The 19,746-nt window shown below is 48.1% G+C and overlaps 1 protein-coding gene across 1 annotated transcript in view; it reads right to left on the bottom strand.

The window, feature by feature from the left end:
* Nucleotides 1-184: 184 nt before the first annotated feature.
* The window catches only part of HCN3 (hyperpolarization activated cyclic nucleotide gated potassium channel 3), a 34,590-nt gene continuing 15,028 nt past the window's right edge, over nucleotides 185-19,746 (bottom strand). The window contains exons 2-8 of the mRNA XM_077463792.1: nucleotides 17,640-18,069; nucleotides 13,290-13,451; nucleotides 9,390-9,608; nucleotides 9,148-9,294; nucleotides 8,819-9,059; nucleotides 8,372-8,536; nucleotides 185-5,300 (exon numbers count right to left, since the gene is read on the bottom strand). Coding sequence (XP_077319918.1) covers nucleotides 4,204-5,300; nucleotides 8,372-8,536; nucleotides 8,819-9,059; nucleotides 9,148-9,294; nucleotides 9,390-9,608; nucleotides 13,290-13,451; nucleotides 17,640-18,069 — 2,461 coding nt within the window. The 3' untranslated portion in view covers nucleotides 185-4,203. The remainder of the gene's footprint in view (nucleotides 5,301-8,371; nucleotides 8,537-8,818; nucleotides 9,060-9,147; nucleotides 9,295-9,389; nucleotides 9,609-13,289; nucleotides 13,452-17,639; nucleotides 18,070-19,746) is intronic.

The following is a 19,746-nucleotide window of genomic DNA, read 5'->3' as shown; positions in this document are numbered from 1 at the left end:
GTGTAGGAATCTAGCTATTATCTCGGTCCTGTCACAGAACCTAGGTCTAGTTTATGAAGGAGTTTGCCCAACATACCAGCTCTCTTACTGTATTTTGATCACTAAGGATGAAACCTGCTTCCATATTTTACCATCTCTAGATCTATCCACCACCACGATGATGTGTTCTCAATCTCTACCCCCCCCCCCCCCCCCCCAGTAGGGTCATCCACCAAGTAGGGCCATCCACCAAGTAGGGCCATCCACCAAGTAGGGCCATCCACCAAGTAGGGCCATCCACCAAGTAGGGCCATCCACCAAGTAGGGTCATCCACCAAGTAGGGCCATCCACCAAGTAGGGCCATCCACCAAGTAGGGCCATCCACCAAGTAGGGCCATCCACCAAGTAGGGTCATCCACCAAGTAGGGTCATCCACCAAGTAGGGTCATCCACCTCCCTGGTACAGTTCCCTCATTGTCCATGGAGATGGATTAGCAAGGTGCCCCGTTCTACTTCCGGAACTCTATTGACTACTTTTGCTCATAAAGAAAAACGACCACCGCTCAACAGTGATAAGATGACTACAGTTTTTACACCCCATAGTGGTAATGTGATTTTGTCACTGACACAACATGACGTGTGCTGAAGGTCTATGTGAACGAGGGTAGACTTCATATTTTTATTAGCAGCCATGAGAGACTTCATGTATTTATTTTAGATAAAGTGCTAAACGATTACTGTCAGACGAAATACATGAGATATGTTCAATGTAATGCTAAATTCATTGAACGGAGTCAACATTGTGTGACCTCATAAACCGTACTGAAATACCTCAATTATTATAACTGTCCATAACTACGTATGAAAAGGCAGATATAGAATCTGAGGGAAGTTGCAGGAACATTGAGTAACAGGACGGCCATCTTCCGGTAGAAAGCCGAGTTTGTAGTGAAGGTGAATTGTTGGTCTTTTGTATCCATTCGTTCCCGGCCTGTGTGTTCAGAAGGGAGGCTGAGGCCTTGTTGTCTGTCATGTACAAGACAAATGTCTACATAGGGCATCACATCTCCTTTCAGGGTTGTCTTGTTGGTGAATAAGCTTAGAGGTATGTTATGCCGAGAAGCAACAGCATCACATCCTTTCAGAAAGACTCCGGTGTAATTGTATTCTGAACCTATTCCCTTCTTTTATGAGCTGGAGACTCCAGGCAGTGAGAGACCTGCAAGGGTTAAACGCATAGGCTTATTCAGAGCCAGCAAGTACTGATGTTTATAAGAGCAAGAAGGAGAGGAGGTTTTGGCAGGGCCAGTTTTCAACAATTTGCAGAGTTAAGAAATTAATTTTCCTAGCAAGGAACATGGGCAGAAAAGCACAATATAGAAGGGATGGATGAACGGAACTGTGAACTGGGTACTAGATATTGAGTAGAGCAGAAGATGGAGGACCACATGTCTCAGGATTGAGTGGAGCAGAAGGCGGGAGGCCACACACCTCAAGATTGAGTAGAGCAGAAGACGGAGGACCACACGCCTCAGGATTGAGTAGAGCAGATGTGGAGAAGCCACACACCTCAGGATTTAGTGGAGCAGAAGGCGGGAGACCACACACCTCGGGATTGAGTGGAGCAGAAGGCAGGAGGCTACACACCTTGGGATTGAGTGGTGCAGAAGGCCACACAACTCAGGACTGAGTAGAGCAGAAACAGGGAGCCCACACACCTCGGTATTGAGTAGAGCAGAAGGTGGGAAGCCACACACCTGGGAATTGGGTAGAGCAGAGATGGAGGCCACACACCTCGGGATTGAGTATAGCAGAAACAGGGAAGCCACACACCTCAGGATTGAGTAATGCAGAGGCAGGGAAGCCACACACCTTGGGATTGAATAAAGCAGAAGCAGGGAGGCCACACACCTCGGGACAGACATCTTGTTAGAGATAGCTTTTAAACTGGTGAGGAACCAGGAAAGGTCTACAGCATTGGGCATTGGTGGATAGCTTGGTCCGAGGGACAGCCATGCAAGGTCAGGTTTGCAATAGAGCTTTAGGTTTCCAATAGAACATTAAAGGCTAAGAAGCACCATCTGCAGGAATTTAGGGAAGAAAAAGGTGTGGAAATCTTCATATAACAGAAAGTTCCATTACTGAGGAACATAACTTTTCCACTCACACAGAACACTACATGAGAGGATCATGCAGATGACTACAGATAACACAGAATAATTAGAATGGCAAAAGCATCAGTGGGGTTTGGCATCCTACAAAGGCAGTTTACACAAATTGGGTGACCGAGAACCATATAATACATCTGCAAGTAGGTGATAAAAAATTTCAAATTGACAGCGAGGAAATACCAAAATATACGTTACAGAACCTTAGCAAAGCAAAATAGGACAATTTGGAATTCAAAGATGTTTCTGGGGGACAAGGAGGGATTGGATGGAAAAGTTCATGAGTTTTGGAGAGTAATGCGTTCATTTACTAGCTCTCTGTAAACTTTAAAATTGCCAATTCACGATCCAATCAGATGGCACATTCAGTGTTTGAACCTGCTACCAGCTGGGGTGGTCCAGGAGATAAGCAATATGTTAATATCAGTGCTCATGAGATCAGGAACATCATTAGCTTGCAAAAGGATCCCTTCCACACAATCTGTAGTACTGTGGATATTCCAGGATAGCAGCTAAGAGAATAGAAAGTCTAGGGTAGACATTAGAAACCAGGAGACCAAAGAAGAGACCTCGTGGAATTTGTGACTCTAGAAAGTTTAGGGTAGACAATAGACAACTAGAGACCCAAGAAGATACCTCATGGAATTTGTGACTCTAGAAAGTTTAGGGTAGACAATAGACAACTAGAGACCCAAGAAGATACCTCATGGAATTTGTGACTCTAGAAAGTTTAGGGTAGACAATAGACACCAGGAGACCCAAGAAGAAACCTCATGGAATTCGTGACTCTAGAAAGTTTAGGGTAGACAATAGACACCAGGAGACCCAAGAAGAAACCTCATGGAATTCGTGACTCTAGAAAGTTTAGGGTAGACATTAGACAACTAGAGACCCAAGAAGATACCTCATGGAATTCGTGACTCTAGAACGTTTAGGGTAGACAATAGACACCAGGAGACCCAAGAAGATACCTCATGGAATTCGTGACTCTAGAAAGTTTAGGGTAGACAATAGACACCAGGAGACCCAAGAAGATACCTCATGGAATTCGTGACTCTAGAAAGTTTAGGGTAGACAATAGACACCAGGAGACCCAAGAAGATACCTCATGGAATTCGGGACTCTAGAAAGTTTAGGGTAGACAATAGACAACTAGAGACCCAAGAAGAGACCTCATGGAATTCGTGACTCTAGAAAGTTTAGGGTAGACATTAGACACCTGGATACCCAAGAAGAAACCACATGGAATTTGTGACTCTTGAAGAAACACAGGAAAGATAATAACCTGGAAGAGGCCGGGTGAAGTGGGGAGCCTAGGATGTCCATGGAAGTACTTAGGAACTTAGGAGAAACACAGAGAAACTGAGATTTAGGAATAGAGTGGAGTCTGCCAGAGAATAGAGAAGTCAAGCATAGGGAATGTGGGCAAGGGGCCTTATGTCTACTCAACATGTACCTCATCCACCTTGCATTGTTCCTTGGTCATCCCGGTTGCATACCTCCTGACTGCAGTTGGACTGTTGAACCCTACTTATAACTATTAGGAGCATCAACTGGAGGGTGTATGGAGAACGCAGTAGACAACCCACTTTTAGATTTCTCTTGAAAGTGGTCCAAAGTCTTGGCTAATTATCTGTTTATCTGGAACAAGCCACAAGTATATAGTCAAAGAAGAGGATTCAGAATGTAATGCTCATTTGTCGAATGATTGTCCAGAAACTTCTATGTAAAGATTTTCTTCTTGAGTATAAAGCTATGCGTGATGAGTAAGGCTTGGTTACCCTCTAAGCAGTGACAACCTGCTGTCTACATTTAAGAAAGAGCACACTCCACGGACAAAGAAAATGGGCCACTTGTTGAGCTTTTGCTTGGGACAGGTCATGTCTGGGAGCCACGATGGAACTCGAGAAAGGCAGTGTTGGTAGAAACAACCACATTAGACTACATCTTAATCTTGGATTGCGCTTGCAAATGCTCTGTGCAGATCAGAAGGCATTTGGATTTTATTGTGGTCCTGGAAAGAGTTGTCCATTTCTCAGGCCATTCATTCATTCGTTACATGTTTGAGGGGAACTTCGGTTTAGCAACGTCCACCTCAGGGCTGAAGACCACCGATCCCTTCCGAGATGGCCCAGGAGGTCGAGCAGAAGACACAGGAGACTGTGGAGTGACCGAGCCGCTGACTGAAGATGCAGATAAAGTGAGGGACCCTGTAGGCACCTGGGTTGTGTGAGTTGGAGGTTTAACAAGCATTACAGACACAGTAGGAGAGGATTTATTACTAATGGATCCTGGAAAGTCAGCAGCTTGTGGAGAGGCTGCAGTGTCCTGCTGCTGCTGGGCTACCCTGTTGGGCAGTGAAGGCTGAGAGGCAGATAAGGGACGGACATCCTGCGATAGTCTCCCGATGGGAAATCCTTGTATGCTCCGGTGTTTGACGAGCTGTTGAGGGGAGCTGGCCGCTTGCTGCATAAGCAGGGAAATGTGAGAACCACTCGCTCTGGACAGACTGTAGTGCAGAGTCCTGCCAGAAAGAGGTCCTGTTACTGCCTGAGAGCTCACAGGCCCCGCTGATTGCTGCAAAACAGAGGTGGATGCTGAAGTCCCACGTGACCGGGAAAGTTGCACTTGTGAATTCATAAGCGGTTTTGTAAGGGAAGCAGGCTCCACTCTCTGTATCTGGAAAAACCGGGAAGGAGGAACACCCACACCCTGTTTTTGGAGGCCACTTGAAGAGGAAGGGGAGATGCCAACTGGAGTTTGCAAATGGGACTGAGCACCAGATGGAGAACTTACAGAAGAGGGCCTGGACAATCCAATGTTGGGTTGAGACCTTCGGGCCTGACGGCTGGCATATGCAGTCTCAGGTAAAGATGATGGGGGCAGGAAGACATGTGCCTGAAGGTTCTGATGAGTGAGAGCAATGGCCACATTTGTGGTGGCTGCGGCAGTCTGCAGTGGGGCATGAACCAGGGGCTCCCAGATGAGAGTCTTATTGTGTCCAGGATCCCGCATCGTCCCCAGTGTCTGCAGATCCTGGATGTTATGGGCCATGTCTTGATCATGTTTCACAATTTGCTGAATTATCTCATTATTCACCGAGCCTGTGCTGTTCTCTGCACGTTTACGGAGCAGGATGGAGTTCTTCTTACCTGGGGAGGAGATGGACACAAGGAAAGGAACATGATGTCTGAGGGGAGGCTGGGGGCATTGGACAAGGCAGCTAACAGAAGATAAGGACATGTTTACTAAGAAGGCCTAAAGGTAGATGGAGGCTGATGGAGAAGAGGCCTTGGGGTAGATGGAGGCTGATGGAGAAAAGGCCTTGGGGTAGATGGAGGCTTATGGAGAAAAGGTCTTGGGCTAGATGGAGGCTGATGGAGAAAAGGCCTTGGGGTAGATGGAGGCTGATGGAGAAAAGGCTTTGGGGTAGATGGTGGCTGATGGAGAAAAGGCCTTGAGGTAGATGGAGGCTGATGGAGAAGAGGCCTTGGGGTAGATGGAGGCTGATGGAGAAAAGGCCTTGGGGTAGATGGAGGCTGATGGAGAAAAGGCTTTGGGGTAGATGGTGGCTGATGGAGAAAAGACCTTGGGGTAGATGGAGGCTGATGGAGAAGAGGCCTTGGGGTAGATGGAGGCTGATGGAGAAAAGGCTTTGGGGTAGATGGTGGCTGATGGAGAAAAGGCTTTGGGGTAGATGGTGGCTGATGGAGAAAAGGCCTTTGGGTAGATGGAGGCTGATGGAGAAAATGCTTTGGGGTAGATGGAGGCTGATGGAGAAAAGGCCTTGGGCTAGATGGAGGCTGATGGAGAAAAGGCCTTGGGGTAGATGGAGGCTGATGGAGAAAATGCTTTGGGGTAGATGGAGGCTGTAGTAGAAAAGGCCTAAAGGTAGATGGAGGCTGGTGGAGAAAAGGCATAAAAGTAGGTGTACGCTGATAGGGAAAGAAAGACAGAGTGCAGGAAGCAGCAGAAAAACATGGGCATTTGTATAGAACACAAGAATAACAGAAGAAACACAGGCCTGAGGGTGTTGTATGGGAAAGGTAGGGATGTAATATAATTGATGAGATGAGGTGATATAGGAAAAGGCCAAGACATAAGGTGGAAGACAGAGAGGGGAATAATACAGAGAATATGATGGAAAGAAGAGATAGACATTCACCTGGTTCACAAGGTGACAATAGGGTCACAAAGTGGCTAGTGACTGAAAAAAGTGGTATGGAGGGATAGAGGATGGGGTGTACTATGGAGGGATAGAGGATGGGGTGTATTATGGAGGATAGATGATGGGGTGTATTATGGGGATATGGGGGATGCTGGTTGGGATGTGTTATGGAGGGGTAGTAGACGGGGTGTATTACGGGGGGATGCTGAATGGGACGAATTGTGGAGGGATAGAGGATAGGGTGTATTATGGGGGGGGGGGGGGGGTGATGGAAAGTGTGAATTATGGGGGTATGGATGGATAGTGGATGGGATGAATTATGGGGGTATGGATGGATAGTGGATGGGATGAATTATGGGGGTATGGAGGAAGAGTTGATAGGATGTATTATGGGGGGGGGGGTTGGGGGTGCTGGAAGAGATGAATTATGGGGTAATGGAGGAAGAGTGGATGGGATGTATTATGGGGGGGGGGGAATGGAGGAAGAGTGGATGGGATGTATTATGGGGGGGGGGGGGGGGGAATGGAGGAAGAGTGGATGGGATGTATTATGGGAGGGATGCTGGAAGGGATGAATTATGGGGGTATGGAGGAAGAGTGGATGGGATGTATTCTGGGGGATGTAGTATAGGGGAATGGATGGATATTGGATAGAGTGTATTATGGGGGGGATGCTGGATGAGATGAACTATGGGGGTATGGAGGAATAGTTGATAGGAAGTATTATGGGGGGATGCTGGAAGAGATGAATTATGGAGGAAGAGTGGATGGGATGTATTATGGGGGGGGGGGGTTCCTGGAAGGGATGAATTATGGGAGTATGGAGGAAGAGTGGATGGGATGTATTATGGGGGGGGGGGATGCTGGAATGGATGAATTATGGGGGTATGGAGGAAGAGTGGATGGGATGTATTATGGGGGGGGGGATGCTGGAATGGATGAATTATGGGGGTATGGAGGAAGAGTGGATGGGATGTATTATGGGGGGGGGATGCTGGAATGGATGAATTATGGGGGTATGGAGGAAGAGTGGATGGGATGTATTATGGGGGGGGATGCTGGAATGGATGAATTATGGAATTATGGGGGTATGGAGGAAGAGTGGATGGGATGTATTATGGGGGGGGGGTGCTGGAATGGATGAATTATGGGGGTATGGAGGAAGAGTTGATAGGATGTATTATGGGGGGGGGGGATGCTGGAATGAATGATTTATGGGGGTATGGAGGAAGAGTGGATGGGATGTATTATGGGGGGGGGGATGCTGGAATGGATGAATTATGGGGGTATGGAGGAAGAGTGGATGGGATGTATTATGGGGGGGGGGGTGCTGGAATGGATGAATTATGGGGGTATGGAGGAAGAGTTGATAGGATGTATTATGGGGGGGGGATGCTGGAATGAATGATTTATGGGGGTATGGAGGAAGAGTGGATGGGATGTAGTATGGGGGAATGGATTGATATTGGATAGAGTGTATTATGGGGGGGATGCTGGATGATATGAACTATGGGGGTATGGAGGAATAGTTGATAGGAAGTATTATGGGGGGGATGCTGGCTGGGATGAATTATGGGGGTATGGAGGAATAGTGGCTAGGGTGTTTTATAGGGGAATGCTGGATAGGGTGTATTATGTAGGGGGGATGCTGGCTGGGATGAATTATGGGGGTATGGAGGAATAGTGGCTAGGACGTTTTATTGGGGAATGCTGGATAGGGTGTATTATGTAGGGGGGAGGGGTGCTGGCCGGGATGAATTATGGGTTAACTAAAGAAACTGCTAAACGCTCCAGAATGGGACAATAAGTGGCCCAGGAGAAGCTGCAGGTGGGTATGTATTGAAGGTCCAGACAGGATTCTATGACTTAACAAAGGCCCCATTCTGCAGTGTGAAGGATAATGGATGAGTGCTGATGGAATGGCTGAGGAAAGGACACAAGCCGAGAACTGCACTGTCTCTTGATATGTGGATATGTGGCATGGTAATTATGATGGATCGTTGGCAGGGCCTTCGATATACAGTTGCAGTGCATTTCTCAAACTCCTGCACCCACCAATTCTATCCAGTCGGTCCATGGCGACCGTCTCAAACGCCCGCCTCATCATCGGGTATTCTTCCAGGACTTCGTTAAAGTTGTCCACAGAGAGGGAGTAGAGGCGGCAGTAGGTGTCGGCTCGCACACTGGCTGTCCTGCGTCCACGAGTCAGAAGGCAGATCTCTACAAAAAGAGAAAACCAGTTCCAACCACTGACTGAACCAACAATTCACTTATCTATGGTGGAGATCCATTCCCTCCCCTGTGGCCAAGGCATTGAGAGTAAACACTTCTTGTTGTCCACACCAACTAACCAATTCTCCTACACGGCATTGGAAGTATGAATGCAGGACCCCGATTGGTTGCTGTGGACAGCACGAGGAGTTTTAGAATCTGCAAACATGGTGACTCCCAAAAAAACATTTTCTCACAAGAACGAACACAGCCAAAACCAATGTGACTTACCACCAAAGTATGAGCCATCGGAGAGTTTGGTCTCCTTGCTGCCCCGGGTTAGGATGCTCACCACCCCATGCTGGATAAAATACATCTTCTTCCCCACTGTGCCCTCCCGAATAATGTAATCTGCGGGCTGGAACACTTCAAAACGGAGCTTGGTCAACATGGCGGTCACAAAGTTGGGGTCGGCATTGGCGAAAAGAGGCATGTTGGCGACGAGGTTGCGGCAGTTGAAGTTAACGATCTCCTTCACGACAAAGAAAAATGAAGATTAGTGAGGAGGATGCCCTGAAGAGGTGGGAAGTAGAGGACTTGTTCCTCAAAGACCACCGTACCTCTTTAAGAGGCTCACTAAGTTCCCCCAGGATGTTCTCCTCATCGAACATCTTGCCTTGGTATCGGTGCTCGTAATACTCGTGGATTCTCTGGCGTGTGTCCGGGGGCAGCTTGTGGAAGGACATGTACTGCTCCACCTGCTTATACTGCGAGGGACACAGAATAGACATAGTGATTGTTACTTGAGGGTGAGGCTTACTTTTCCGTACTTCATTCACCTCTTCCCTGAAAGTCTACCTACCTTCTCCTGGTATTGCCGACGAGACGAGTCCAGCGACTGGATAAGGGCTGTAGCATGGCCGATAAACATAGCGTAACAGGTGGCCCCCACTATCATACTAAGCATGGTCAGCCAGACATCGGTCATTCCCTCCGGAGCCTGCTGGCCATAGCCGATGCAGAGCATGTGGCTCATTGCCTTAAAGATGGCGTGGGAGTACTGCTTGCCCCAGGACTCGTTCTGGTGAAGGAGAGAGATGACATCAGAGACATGACATCAGGCACAGAACGGTCATGCTATGTCAGAGGATTAGAATTGTTTTTGGGGTGCAGAGTATCGGAGGCCTTTTCAATAAAATTGTTCATGAGTGACCATATGTGGCCTGAGAATGTCCATGCCCGCACATAACTACATACATGTGTGATGACACAGAAAACATGCCAACTGCAGGTGTCATCCAACCATGACCTCGCCCCAGACAGGCCACGCCTCTAACAACCTGCCCGGGTAGGTATGGAAGCTGCCATTGCCGATTGCAGGCACTGGGGTTGTCATGACCATCTAGATAGTTACTGACTTGGAGCAAACAAGTAATCACAGCTTCTGGATGTCTACCCAGACAGGTTCACAATGATATACCAAGCAACTTATCAGACTTACCCATGGTCTGGTCTGTAATATGCAGTAAGCATGCACTGACTTCATGCAGCTGGCATGCACAGTCACATATCGCATACATGTGACATGCTTGTCCTCATCTTTCATCCTCAACATCTTCCATGCAGTGGATGCAGTTGAGCAGCAGGCCCTATTGCCCTGCATGCTGCATGCGGCAGGCGCAAACCTGCACACCCTCCCGCTGCATGCCAGTGTGCTCTAGCACATTGGAGAGTTTCAGAAAGGGAGGAGACGACCATACCTACAGTGACATGAAATGGGATAAACATCTGGACAGCTGTAAAATGCATCCGTTAATTGTCTGTGCGTCTACATTACCTGTGCAACCACTTATTATTATTATTATGGTGTGTTTATGGCGAGTTCTGCCAAATGTGTGAGAAGATAGAAAGGGGGCATCCAACTAGAGGACCATCATGTCTAGAATCAGGACTTCAGCACTGTCAGTGTGACCCCAGTGACATCAGTGTGACCCCAGTGACATCAGTGTGAACGGGTGCGTGCAATAGTGTCTGTGTGATCATGTGACTGCAGTACTACCTATGTCAGACATTCTCACCCTGGGTTCCTCCATTGTCCGAGGTGCCTCCAGAGGTTGTCTGATGTTCCTCCAGACGTTGTCTGAGGTTTCTCCAGAGGTTGTCCAGGATTCAAACAGAGTCTGTCTGAGGTTCCTCAAGACATTTTCCAAGGTTCCTTCAGACGTTGCCCGGGGTTTCCCTACAGGTTGTCTGGGATTTCTCCAGAGGCTGTCTGAGGTTCCTTCAGAGGTTATCCTAAGTTCCTCCATAAGTTGTCCAAGGTTCCTCCAGATGTTGACCACAGTTTGTCTAGAGCAGTAATGGCGAACCTCGGCACCCCCAGATGTTTTGTAACTGCATTTCCCATGATGCTCATGCACTCTGCATTCTAGTTGAGCATCATGGCAAATGTAGTTTCAAAACATCTGGGGGTGCCAAGGTTTGCCATCACTGGTCTAGTGGTTACTGGGGTTTCTTGAGCTTACCTGACCTCCTATCTTATGTGGCCTTCATAGTACCAGTATTCCCACTGACCACCATTATAAGGGACATTCTTCCCACTGACCACCAATGTAACTAACATTCTTCTCACTGATCACCAATGTAAGGAACATTCTTCTCACTGATCACCAATGTAAGGAACATTCTTCTCACTGATCACCAATGTAAGGAACATTCTTCTCACTGATCACCAATGTAAGGAACATTCTTCCCACTGATCACCAATGTAAGGAACATTCTTCCCACTGATCACCAATGTAAGGAACATTCTTCTCACTGATCACCAATGTAAGGAACATTCTTCCCACTGATCACCAATGTAAGGAACATTCTTCTCACCGATCACCAATGTAAGGAACATTCTTCCCACTGATCACCAATGTAAGGAACATTCTTCTCACTGATCACCAATGTAAGGAACATTCTTCCCACTGATCACCAATGTAAGGAACATTCTTCTCACTGATCACCAATGTAAGGAACATTCTTCTCATTGACCACCAATATAAGGGACATTCTTCTCACTACCCACCAATGTATGTTTTTCATATAACTCCCACTGAATTCATTTTAGCAGGGGTTTCCCGGGGGCAAGAAAGTTATTCTATGGGTTCCTCTGGGGTGAGAAGGTGGTAAAGGCTCTGGGTGGTCATATGACTATTGATGTGACTAGCATGGTGTGGGAAAGCTCCATGTTATACAGAGTGATGTTGGGGGATTGTTGGGAGATTGTGGGGGGTGGTTGGAGGATCAGCAGCGAGGATGATGGAGGACATATTGTACAGGGTTAGCAGTAGGAGGAGTTACAGTCAGGCACATCACCGGGAGGCTCCTATATTCTATGGATAATCCTCATACTAACTTCTTACCTGGGATTTAATCTCTCTGTAACCTTCATATGACTGACATTCACTAATGAGCCTCAGCTGTCACCTAATAATGAGGTGACACAAAGTTCCCTCTCTGGAGATGACGGTTTACAGGATGATCCACACTGACAGCTGCTTCCTCCTCATACACGGAGTATACCTGAGAGTGGCAGCACAGGAGCCCAACAGCTGAATGTACAGGAGGAGTATGGGGAGGCCAAGGCATGGTGCTATAACCTGCTACTGCAGTTCCCCAGTACCTGGAGGACACCTGAGAGTGGCAGCAAAAGAGCCCAACAGCTGAATGTACAGGAGGAGTACAGTGAAGCCTAGGCATGGTGCTATAACCTGCTACTGCAGTTCCCCAGTACCTGGAGGACACCTGAGAGTGGCAGCAAAAGAGCCTAACAGCTGAATGTACAGGAGGAGTATGGGGAGGCCAAGGCATGGTCCTACAACCTGGTACTGTAGTTTCCCTATAGCTGGAGGACACCTGAGAGCAACAGCCCAGGAGCCCCACAGGTGAATGTACAGGAGGAATACAGTGAGGCCAAGGCATGGTTCTACAACCTGGTACTGTAGTTTCCCAATAGCTGAAGGACACCCCAGAGCGGCAGGCCAGGAGCCCCCCAGCTGAATGTACAGGAAGACCAAGACATGATCCTATAACCTGGTACTGTAGTTCCCCAATAGCTGGAGGACACCTACAGGAGAAGTCCTAGTGAGACCAAGGCATGGTCCTATAACCTGGTACTGCAGTTCCCTGGTACGTGGAGGACACCTGAGAGTGGCAGCACAGGAGCCCAACAGCTGAATGTGCAGGAGGAGTACAGGGAGGCCAAGGCATGGTCCTACATCCTGGTAATGTAGTTTCCCAATAGCTGGAGGACATCTGAGAGTTGAAGCCCAGGAGCCCCACAGCTGAATGTACAGGAGGAGTACAGGGAGACCAATGCGTGGTGCTTCAACCTGGTACTGCTGTTCCCTGGTAGCTGGAGGACACCTGGTCGGCTAGATTCTCTCGCAAGATGAAGCTGTCGTTCACCCCGCGGTCCGGGGTCCCCCTCATGTTTGTATTTGGGGGTCTTTCAGTGACAGTCACCAGGCAGAGACAGAGAACGTCAGGAACACTGTGTGTCGAAACAGCTCGGCGAACGCTGAGCCAGGAACGTCAAGAGGGAGACATCTGGCCAAATCTAATCACCAACAAGTATGTTGGAGCTGTGCTCTGCGCCGGGGAGCACGCCAAATCATTGTTTATCATGGTTCGTTATGTTGGCCGGGGGGGGGTTAACTCTTTATTGTGAGAAGCGATGACATGAACAGTGTGGGATGAGAAGAGAATAACTCACCACCATCTTGCTGATGTAGACCCAGCAGTCCTCCGGGAATTCCTGGAGCATCGGAACCAGAAACTGAAGGCAGCCGTCCCAGTGACACAACAACAGCATCATCCCGATCAGGTTGAAGATTCGAACCACTGCACTGGCCAGGTCGTAGGTCATGTGGAAGATCTGACCAACACCAAACATAGAGAAGTTGACTGTCCAGAGATCAAACTCTCCAATATTAAAATGTACGATTCGGCAAAACTTTTTCTTTTTTGCTGTGTTTAGAGTGGGGAAGGGTTGGACTTTCTGTCAGGTGTTTATTGCTGCCTGTGTCCCCATTGGGGAGATGTACCCCTCTATCTTTACCGGTGACCATTGTCCCCGAGAAAGAAAAGGAGGGGAAAACCAAAATTGTAAAAGTGTCTTCAAAACAAGAGGTGAGAAGGTGTTGTCCAACCTATTTGGGGGACAACACCCTATGAGTGGAAGTTCCCTCACTTTGGGATATGTCCTCTAACTTCCTGCTGTGTCCCTGGGACAGGAAGAGGAGGGTGTTTCCTCAATGGTACATTTTCACCCTTCCCTACTCTATAAAAATGTCTAAACAACTTTATAATACGTACACAAATAGGGCTTATTTATCAAAGTGACTTCTATAGGCATTGCAACATACACCCACCTGGAACCTTCTATCTGCTCACAAATGTATTTCTCCCTGATCAGAACTTCTTGCACTGCTCCTTATACCCCCCCCCCCCCCTCCCCTCCACTAGATCCCCATCGTCATGCCATAAGATATTCACCAACCTCATCCAGTGCTAGAGGGGTCTACCCCTCCACTTCTGGTAGTAGAGTTCTGGAGAACAACTTGGACAACTTGGCACCACAGACACTTTGAGAAAATACCAGACCTGAGCTCGAAGACTGAACAGGACAACTTGGCACCTCAGACACTTTGAGAAAATACCCGACCTGAGCTCGAAGAGTGAACAGGACAACTTGGCACCACAGACACTTTGAGAAAATACCCGACCTGAGCTCGAAGAGTGAACAGGACAACTTGGCACCACAGACACTTTGAGAAAATACCCGACCTGAGCTCGAAGAGTGAACAGGACAACTTGGCACCTCAGACACTTTGAGAAAATACCCGACCTGAGCTCGAAGACTGAACAGGACAACTTGGCACCTCAGACACTTTGAGAAAATACCCGACCTGAGCTCGAAGACTGAACAGGACAACTTGGCACCACAGACACTTTGAGAAAATACCCGACCTGAGCTCGAAGAGTGAACAGGACAACTTGGCACCACAGACACTTTGAGAAAATACCCGACCTGAGCTCGAAGAGTGAACAGGACAACTTGGCACCACAGACACTTTGAGAAAATACCCGACCTGAGCTCGAAGACTGAACAGGACAACTTGGCACCTCAGACACTTTGAGAAAATACCCGACCTGAGCTCGAAGACTGAACAGGACAACTTGGTGAACAGGACAACTTGGCACCACAGACACTTTTAGAAAATACCCGACCTGAGCTCGAAGAGTGTACAGGACAAATTGGCACCACAGACACTTTGAGAAAATACCCGACCTGAGCTCGAAGAGTGAACAGGACAACTTGGCACCACAGACACTTTGAGAAAATACCCGACCTGAGCTCGAAGACTGAACAGGACAACTTGGCACCTCAGACACTTTGAGAAAATACCCGACCTGAGCTCGAAGACTGAACAGGACAACTTGGCACCACAGACACTTTGAGAAAATACCCGACCTGAGCTCGAAGAGTGAACAGGACAACTTGGCACCACAGACACTTTGAGAAAATACCCGACCCGAGCTCGAAGAGTGAACAGGACAACTTGGCACCTCAGACACTTTGAGAAAATACCCGACCTGAGCTCGAAGACTGAACAGGACAACTTGGCACCTCAGACACTTTGAGAAAATACCCGACCTGAGCTCAAAGAGTGAACAGAACAACTTGGCACCACAGACACTTTGAAAAAATACCCGATCTGAGCTCGAAGAATGAACAGGACAACTTGGCACCTCAGACACTTTGAGAAAATACCCGACCTGAGCTCGAAGACTGAACAGGACAACTTGGCACCTCAGACACTTTGAGAAAATACCTGACCTGAGCTCGAAGAATGAACAGGACAACTTGGCACCACAGACACTTTGAGAAAATACCCGACCTGAGCTCGAAGAGTGAACAGGACAACTTGGCACCACAGACACTTTTAGAAAATACCCGACCTGAGCTCGAAGAGTGTACAGGACAACTTGGCACCACAGACACTTTGAGAAAATACCCGACCCGAGCTCGAAGAGTGAACAGGACAACTTGGCACCTCAGACACTTTGAGAAAATACCCGACCTGAGCTCGAAGACTGAACAGGACAACTTGGCACCTCAGACACTTTGAGAAAATACCCGACCTGAGCTCAAAGAGTGAACAGAACAACTTGGCACCACAGACACTTTGAAAAAATACCCGATCTGAGCTCGAAGAATGAACAGGACAACTTGGCACCTCAGACACTTTGAGAAAATACCCGACCTGAGCTCGAAGACTGAACAGGACAACTTGGCACCTCAGACACTTTGAGAAAATACCTGACCTGAGCTCGAAGAATGAACAGGACAACTTGGCACCACAGACACTTTGAGAAAATACCCGACCTGAGCTCGAAGAGTGAACAGGACAACTTGGCACCACAGACACTTTGAGAAAATACCCGACCTTAGCTCGAAGAGTGAACAGGACAACTTGGCACCACAGACACTTTGAGAAAATACCCGACCTGAGCTCAAAGAGTGAAAACCCGAGTGAACAGGACAACTTGCCACCACAGACACTTTGTGAAAATACTCAACCTGAGCTCGAAGAGTGAAGATGTATTATCTTATAGGGAACATCTAGAAACTCTAATCATGGCAGTGCATTACCCTCAAAAATAGCCACTCCTGTCCAAAGGCCAGTATACCTGCACCCTGTGATCCTGTAAGACAGGGGTCCTCAAAATACAGCCCGCCAAGGTCATTGGTCAGTGAGCAGCGGAGAGGAGGAGGCAGCTTAGCTCAGGACGGAGGGCAGGAGGTGGAGCTGCCCAAAGTAACTTTTGAAGTTAAACCGCAAGTTATTGGTTACTAGGACACAGGGCAACCAATCACTAGCTTGCTAATATGGAAAGTAACTTTGCCGGCTCCCATTCCCGGTCTATGTCCAGAACTGTGCTGGTGTGTGTGTGTCAGAGGACACTGTTATGGGCAGGGCCACCCCTATAGCAGTGTCCTCTACCACCCTTCATATTATCATGCACTCCTGATCCCTGCGCTCTGAGCCTAACGCACTCCTGATCACTGCATTCTGAACCTAACGCACTCCTGATCACTGCATTCTTAGCCTTACGCACTTCTGATCACTGCATTCTGATCCTAACGCACTCCTGGTCCCTGTGTTCTGAGCCTAACGCACTCCTGATCCATGTGTTCTAAGCCTAACGCACTCCTGATCCCTGCTCTCTGAGCCTGATGCACTCCTGATCCCTGCATTCTGAGCCTGATACACTCCTGATGCCTGCATTTTGAGCCTAGTGCACTCCTGATCTCTGCTCTCTGAGCCTGATGCACTCCTGATCCCTGATTTCTGAGCTTAACGCACTCCTGATCACTGCGTTCTGAGCCTAACGCACTCCTGATCACTGCATTCTTAGCCTTACGCACTTCTGATCACTGCATTCTGATCCTAACGCACTCCTGGTCCCTGTGTTCTGAGCCTAACGCACTCCTGATCCATGTGTTCTAAGCCTAACGCACTCCTGATCCCTGCTCTCTGAGCCTGATGCACTCCTGATCCCTGTATTCTGAGCCTGATACACTCCTGATGCCTGCATTTTGAGCCTAGTGCACTCCTGATCTCTGCTCTCTGAGCCTGATGCACTCCTGATCCCTGATTTCTGAGCTTAACGCACTCCTGATCACTGCGTTCTGAGCCTAGCGCACTCCTGCTCACTGCATTCTGAGCCTAATGCACTCATGGTCGCTGCATTCTGAGCCTAGCGCCCTCCTGATCACTGCGTTCTGAGCCTAACGCACTCATGGTCGCTGCATTCTGAGCCTAGCGCACTCCTGCTCACTGCATTCTGAGCCTGGCGCATTCCTGGTGCCTGGGTTCTGAGCCTAACACACTTCAGATCCCTACATTCTGAGCCTAATACACTCCTGTTCCCTGCGTTCTGAGCCTAAGGGGCACACTGAATAACTTAGGAGTTTAAAAAACATGAAGGAACAATGCAGTTATTCCTATTCTCACAAGGCTGACATACTACATGCATAGATCTTCTGCACTCTCACCTCTTCCCATTGGTGGATATATCGGATGAGCCGGGACAGTCGAAGTAGTCGGAGGAGGCTAAGTATTTTTGTAAACCTGACAATTCGCAAGGCCCTGGCTGTCTTGTACACGTCAGAGTCTACTCGGGTCTCCAGGTCCACAATGAGGAAAATGTAGTCCACGGGGATGGAAGAGACAAAGTCCACCAGGAACCAGCTCTTCAGATACTTCATCTTGATTGTGTGTGGATCCAGAATAATCTCCGTGTTGTCCTCCACCACAATCCCTGTCCGGAAATTCAAAACTAGGTCAACCAGGAAAAAAGTATCGGAGAGGACGTTGAAGACGATCCAGGGTGGGGTGTTTTCATCCTTGAAGAAGGTGATTCCCACTGGCAGAATAATCAGATTCCCGACCATAAGGAGGAGCATGATGAGGTCCCAATAAAACCTGGACAGAGGTGACAAGGCAAAGGCGGAACACGGACAACGACAGTGTGATTGATGGAGGAGAAATATGGACAAAAGGGAGACAGATGGGAAGGACATATAGTGAAGGTGAGACGTTACAGATGGCACAGGATATGGACCGAACCAGAAAGGATACACCAGGGTTTGGGGAGATCAACCATTGAAAAAGACACAATATATACACCCAGGTCACAGACAGCACATAGAAAGGGGGGGCAAAGTAGACGACATGAGGGGCAGCAGGGGACAGCGAGAAGAAAAAGAAAAGACATTTTAATTCTGTTCAGATGATATATAAATCTTTCATAGTCAACATGGAAGATCAGTATAAGTAACTAAAATCTGACATATTTCCCACCAAGATGCACAATATGGCCAAAAGTATGTGTACCCTCCCCGAATGATAGAGTTCAGGTGTCTCCAGTGAAAGGTCCTGGCAATCATCCATCATACAACCACATTGGAGACAACTGGGCTCTTCCAGCCTTGTGGTAACAGTTTGGTGAAGACCCTTTTCTGTTCCACCAAGACTGTGCCCCCTGTGTACAAAGCCAACTCCATAAAGTCATGGTTTGACCAGTTTGGTGTGGAGGAACTTGAGTGTCCTGCACTGAGCCCTGACCTCAACCCTACTTTTGTAAGACTTTAGGTATACGGTCTTCTCATCCAAGTACCTGCCCTTAACCCTACAGAACAACATTGGGATGAGTTCTTCTCATCCAAAAGGTGTTTAGTAAATTTGAGGTCATGGAGGAACTCAAGTGTCCTGAACAGAACCCTGACCTCAACACTACTGAACAACTTTGGGATGAATTGGAATGTTGACTCTAATGCCGCGTACACACGACCGGACTTAGGTCCGACAGACTTTCGACGGAGTTCTGACGGAGTTCTGACAGAGTTCTGACGGACTTTCCAAATGAACGGACTTGGCCACACACACTCACACCAAAGTCCGACGGATTTGAACGTGATGACGTACGACCGGACTAGAATAAGGAAGTTCATAGCCAGTAGCCAATAGCTGCCCTAGCGTCAGTTTTTGTCCGTCGGACCAGCATACACACGAGCGGATTTCTCGGTAGGAACTGGGTCCGGCGGAGTTCTGGCGGAAAAATTTGAAACATGTTCCATTTCTAAAGTCTGTCAGACTTTTGCAAATCAAAAGTCCGCTGCAGCCCCACACACGATCGAATAGTCTGCCGGAATTGTTCCGTCGGACCTTTGATGTTGAAAAGTCCGGTCGTGTGCACGCGGCATTAGGCAAGTCTTTTTTTGGTGCCCAACGTGGGGCCCAGCATGTGAGCCAGATCTTATCATCCAACATCAGTACCTGACATCACAAATGGGCACAAATTCCCACAGACACCCTCCAAAATCTTGTGGGAAGTCTTCACAGAAGAGTGGAGGATGTTGTAGCCACAAAGTAGGGAAACTCCATATTAATGGCAATGGTTTTGAAATGGGATGTCCAACAAGTTCATATAGATGTGAAGATGTGATGGGTGGTGAAACTTGAGTGTCCTGCACAGAGCCCTGACCTAAAAGCTACTAAACACTTTTGGGATGAATTGGAACACCAATGGTGATACAGGTCTTCTCATGAAACATCACAAATTGGCACAAATTTACACAGACACCCTCCAAAATCTTGTGG

The sequence above is a fragment of the Lithobates pipiens genome, unplaced genomic scaffold (genome assembly GCF_037356315.1).
Source record: "Lithobates pipiens isolate NorthernLeopardFrog02 unplaced genomic scaffold, aLitPip1_a1.2 Scaffold_30, whole genome shotgun sequence".
Taxonomy (NCBI): Eukaryota; Metazoa; Chordata; class Amphibia; order Anura; family Ranidae; genus Lithobates; species Lithobates pipiens.
The sequence above is the reverse complement of the archived record's forward strand: the minus strand, read 5'-3'. Positions and strand labels throughout refer to the sequence as shown.